Here is a 5370-nt window from a genome sequence, read left to right as displayed (position 1 = left end):
TTGCATCTCAAAACATACACATTTGCTGGTTTTTACACTAAATTACTCAAAATTCTAAATGGTATTCTATCGATGGGGACAATCTTGAACCGGTTTTTCTCATTTTTGGTTGGTGTAAGATACTCTAAAGGGCATCTTTTTCTAGCACTGGATTGTTGTAGGAGAGAGCATATGCTCAGCATGAGTGGGATCCTACCAGTACACAGATGCCTCAAAAGGCTCCTTGGGCAGCAAGCCGCCAGATGCAAGAGCATATGCTCAACATGAGTGGGATCCTCCTTTGCATAGATGCCTCAAAAGGCTCCTTGGGTAGCAAGCCGCTAGATGCAACCGATAAGGCAAGCATATGTCTCCAGGTAGATGAAGAAAGGGCAAGGTCATTAGTAGGCATTGATAGAGAGTGGTTTGTGAGTCATATGTCTAGTGTAGATGAAGAATAGACAAGGTCATTAGTAGGCGTTGATAGAGAGTCATGACCTTGAAGAATCACATGTAAACAATGTTATAATACAGGATAGGAGGTTGATATGAAAACGTTACACGAAACGAGGAAGCTGTGAGTCTCCATGCAAAATGCATGGTTGCATTATACTTCCACACACGATATCTCCGCCAAATGCGTGTGTTGAAAAACAAAATCTCCGTCTTCCAGTTGTGTCTCTGCTCTAATCTATTTAATAGTTCCGTCTCTCCCTTAGGAATTCGATCCATTCCTTTACACTTTGTTGCACTTAGATTTCTTGGTTGCCATGGCTGCCTACTCCGTTGTCATCTGCATTTTATCTTGGCTTTCCTGTTCGCTCACCCTGACATCTTCCCATTCGGCGTCCGTCTGTCAAGAACTTGATCCCAGCCCTACCCTCGTTCAGTTCGTGGATCCGCTGCCTTTCTCCCCCGTTTTGGATGTATCCGACGGTCAGCAGCTGACACTGGGATCTTATAAAATCCGCCAGGTCCCATGCGACTGCGCTCTCTCTGGTTTTCGTGGGTTCTGAGCGGGCCACATGCAGAGTGAACAACTTCCATACTATGAAAGAGATTAACAGTGGGTAAAGGAGATTAACAGTGGGTAAAGGAAGGAACCTGGGGACGAAACAATCTTTACGTAGGATAATGAACGTCGAGATACGCATAAATCTTAAAAACTGAGAGAGAGAGAGAGAGAGAGAGAGATTCTCGATTGCACGAAAGCAAACTCGCCCTATTGTAGACATATCAATTTGTGAATGCTATCGTAGACATATGCTAAACTGTTGCCCTGTCGTTGCAGAAACTGCATCGTGATCTTCCTGAAACGCTTCTGTATGCATTCGGCACGAGCCAAAGCACTGCAACTTATCCCGGTCCAACACTGCTGGTATGCACGTCACGTCTCACACTCCCAGCGAGATACTGCAGGACATTGTGTGCTTTGCTCGCAGCTTTGCTTCCATTTGGTCAGCGGAATGATTTGTTGTTGCAGGCGAAGCAAAATGTTCCAAGCTACGTTCGATGGGAGAATCATATCGAAGACCCATCCCATATGTTCACAGTCGATAAGTCGCTGAACTGGGCCAATCCTTCACTAGGAGGGGTGCCGATAGTCCCACATTTGCACGGAGCAGAAGTCCAGAGTGAATCCGATGGCCATCCCGATTCATGGTTTACAGCTTTGGGTGACACGGGAATCTCCTTCTCCACGCAAAACTACACATACATTAACGAGCAACCGGCCATGACGCTCTGGTATCACGATCACACAATTGGCATCACGCGCCTCAATGTTCTGGCGGGTTTATCTGGCCTCTATGTTATCACGTCCGAGTCAGAACGCTCGAATCTGCCTCTGGGGCTACCCCTTGTCATCCAAGACAGGCAATTCTATGAGGATGGTTCTATCAATTTCCCCGTCGTTGGCATCCTCCCAGACAATCATGAAAATTGGTGTCCGGAATACTACGGGGATACGATGGTGGTTAATGGAAAAGTTTGGCCTTTTCTAAAAGTGTTACCCCGTCCATACCGGTTTCGCATCTTAAATGCCTGTAATGCTCGCTTTCTGATTCTTTCGCTAAGCAATCCGCTCCTGAGATTGTACCAAATTGGCACGGATGGTGGATTTTTGGCTGAGGCATGGAACGTCTCGTCGATTACCATGGCCCCAGCAGAAAGAATAGATGTTGTCATAGATTTCTCAGGGCTTCCCAGTGATACAACCGTTGTTCTCAACAACTCCGGCCCAACCCCATTTCCTAGTGGTGACGTCTCCACGAGTCCTCCTGGAACTTATGCAGTGCTTCAATTCATAGTTGATGACAAAGATGGCACGTCTGAAGGTATCACGAGATTTCCAGTGGATCTTCCTTCTGTCCTCGAACCGAGCAAGCCACTATCCTTAAATGATTCACTTATAACGAGGACGCTCGGAGTGGTAGAGTATGACGACGCCAACCATATGCCACTGCAGTTCACTCTGGACAATAGCACCTGGGAAGAGCCCGTGGCCCAAACACCCATGGAAGGAGCCACAGAGGTTTGGGAACTAATGAACCTTAGGATTAATGCTCATCCAGTGCATATCCATCTCGTTCAATTTCAGGTGCTAAACCAGCAGACGTTCTCCAACAGATCTTTCGAGGCCGGGAACTGCTCGGTGCAGCTACCGTACGGAGAGCTCGGATCTTGCTTTACGGAGACTCCGAGGGAGCCTTACATATATCAAAGAGGGTGGAAAGACACCGTGATCACATGGCCGAATGTAGTGACTCGCGTGCTGATACGATTTACGCAGCGGGATGGAAGAGCATTCGGGTTTGATCCAAGCACAGGCCCAGGCTATGCATGGCACTGTCACATAGTGGATCACGAAGACAATATTATGATGCGGCCCTTCAAAGTAGTAAGCAACAACACGGTAAGGAATCGGGGTGGAATGATGCAAGAATAATAGTTTATGTACTATTGCTTGCATCATGTACTATTGCTTGCATCATGTACTATTGCTTGCATCATTGTAGTTAATTTAAGCTAGAAAGAGAATGTAGCGGGTAGTCCGAGCTTGCCGTAGAAAATGCGTATGAAAGACTGAAAGAAACTCTAGGCCGGCTGATCTTTAGGTAGACATGAACTGAAATTTGGCAGGTATAAAATAAGTCCCACCGAGTATGGGTTCATGTTGACCTTCCAAACTAGTAGTTCATTTAGGGATTGTGCATTCCAATTTCCCATTGGGTTCCAATTTTGTTAAATCTCTTTATGTGCCTCGTCAAGGTGCTTGGCAATTTACCCCAAGGAATTTTGGAACTTTGACCCCCAAGAAATGTAAATACTTTAATAAGGACCTTATTTAAGTACTTTGATAAGGACCTTTAGTGCACGGACAAAAGCAAACATATAGAAAATATAGAAAATAAGGTTTCTTAAAGGTGGACACTAGGAATGTTACTTTTATCACGATTTTTGTTACACATTTTTGCAAGTGGAGACCAAATCAAGATACGAGATGATCGAGATGGGTACTGTTATGGATAAAATTGTCTAAGGAAAAAGGCATTAATATGTATGTGTGTTTGTATATGTGGCAATAGTATAATAAAATATGGTGTGCTTAGGGCCCAAGGTTGAGGTGGCAGGGCATGACCATGTGCCACCCTTCCATGTAAGAGGACCCATAAGGTGTGTTGTACATAATCCATAATAGTAATATTATAAAATGCAAGGTGGCATGGCTCCTCCATGTGCCACCCCTCCACCTAGGCTGCATTTAGTAAGATATGGCTCAAAGTCCATGGGAGAAGCAATATAAAATAGGTGGAGATGGATATTATATTGAGATATACCCTCCATATGAGATAGGCCCATGTGGGGGAGGTATAGAAGAACCAAGAGAGCTAGTTAAATAATGGGGAAAGTAGGATGAGGTGGCAAGATTCCTTGTGCCAACCCTCCACTTGTCCTCCTAGAGGTTTGAACCTATTATAAAATTGGAAAGAGACCAAGGGAGTATCATAGACTTGAGATATGGGGCTTGATTTATGTGGAAAATGGAGGCAAAGGGTTGTTGCACACAATTGAGAGTGCGTACCCACCTAGCCGACATGGGAGACTTTTCCACACACACCATGCATGTGGGAGGATATATTAATGTGGAGAGACCCCCTCTTTTGGCTATAAAAGGAAGGGGCTTTTCCTTGATGGGACACGCTGATTCTTGTAAAGCCACCTAGCTAGTATTTTGATATTTCCCTCTCATCCCTTCTTTCCAATAAAGTATGGATCACTTCCTTTGATGTCTACATCTCAACATTCCTCTTCCTATCATGTACATGCTTCTCTTACCCCTCTCCCTTTCCCCTTGTGTCATAGTCTCCCTTTTCCTTCCCTCCATTTCTAATTCCTTTTTCACCCCTATGACATTCCTTTGCCCTCATGATCTCCTCTTCTCTATGGCCTTTGAGCGTCGCCATACTTAGCCTCCAGCCTCTGGTCTCGATTACTTTTCCAGCTAAAAGTTTTTGGTGTGGCTGCTGGGATACGAATCTCCACGGCTGGTGGCGAATCTTTTATTCGTACGGGTTACATCAACAAAACTATACCATCTATGCTCTTTCTAAGCTACTGCGCGTGCATTCGGTTCGTGCGTCTCCTGCGCGATAGTTCTCTGGACTGCTGCGACTTCTGGCTGCGGACAGTTTTCTGCGCTTCAGTTCTCTGGACTGCTGCGATTTCTAGTTGCGGACAGTTTTCTACGCTCACCTGCATGACAGTTCTCTGGACTGCCGCGACTTCTGGTTGCGGACAGTTTTCTGCGTGACAGTTCTCTGGACTGCTCTGGTCGCGGACTGTTTCCTGAGCCCCTGCAAAAGAGTAGCAGCAGATCCCGTGCCCCCCCTATCTCTTCTCTTCTTCTTCTTCTCTTTCTCTTCTCCTTCTCTTCTCCTCTCCTCTCTTTTTATTAAAGAGTAGGATTGGAACCCAAGACCTCCCCCTTCACAAAAGAAAGTCTTATCATTGGGCCAACAAGTTGGAAGTGGTAAAAATGTAACGATTTTTGTTCATATATTGAAATTGAAAGAGCTGTAACTCTCTAACCATAAGGAGTTTGCTCTTGCTGTAAAAAGCAAAAATATTTCATTTTATGTGCTCTATCCACATCTCTTGCTAGATTGCCAATTCAAAACTTCTCCAAGCTCATTTCACGAACGCACGCCTCACGAGAAGGGTGGACATTTATGTCACTTCTCGACGCGTTTAAGGAATTGGTGCCTGTTCCTCCGCATCTTACGGCTACCAATGCACGAGATGTCTTCCTTGATCTTCATGTCGACCTTCAACAGCTGATTGTCCAGTGCATTATTGATGGTGATGATGGGTGGAATGACACACCGTGGA

The 5370-nt window shown here is 45.3% G+C and overlaps 1 protein-coding gene across 1 annotated transcript; it reads left to right on the top strand.

Annotated features, from left to right (window-relative positions):
• The first annotated feature begins 682 nt into the window (after positions 1-682).
• On the top strand, positions 683-2926 carry LOC147881872 (multicopper oxidase LPR1 homolog 2-like). The gene is made up of 3 exons (XM_087401466.1): positions 683-953; positions 1271-1357; positions 1463-2926. The coding sequence occupies exons 1-3, from the start codon at positions 750-752 to the stop codon at positions 2924-2926; spliced, it is 1755 nt and encodes a 584-aa protein (XP_087257592.1). The 5' UTR covers positions 683-749.
• The last annotated feature ends 2444 nt before the right edge of the window (positions 2927-5370 follow it).

Source organism: Dipteris shenzhenensis, chromosome 30 (assembly GCF_047967505.1).
Source record: "Dipteris shenzhenensis isolate YYH24624 ecotype China chromosome 30, Dip_SZ_1.0, whole genome shotgun sequence".
In the NCBI taxonomy this organism is placed as follows: Eukaryota; Viridiplantae; Streptophyta; class Polypodiopsida; order Gleicheniales; family Dipteridaceae; genus Dipteris; species Dipteris shenzhenensis.
This window is presented reverse-complemented; position numbering and strand designations above follow the sequence as displayed.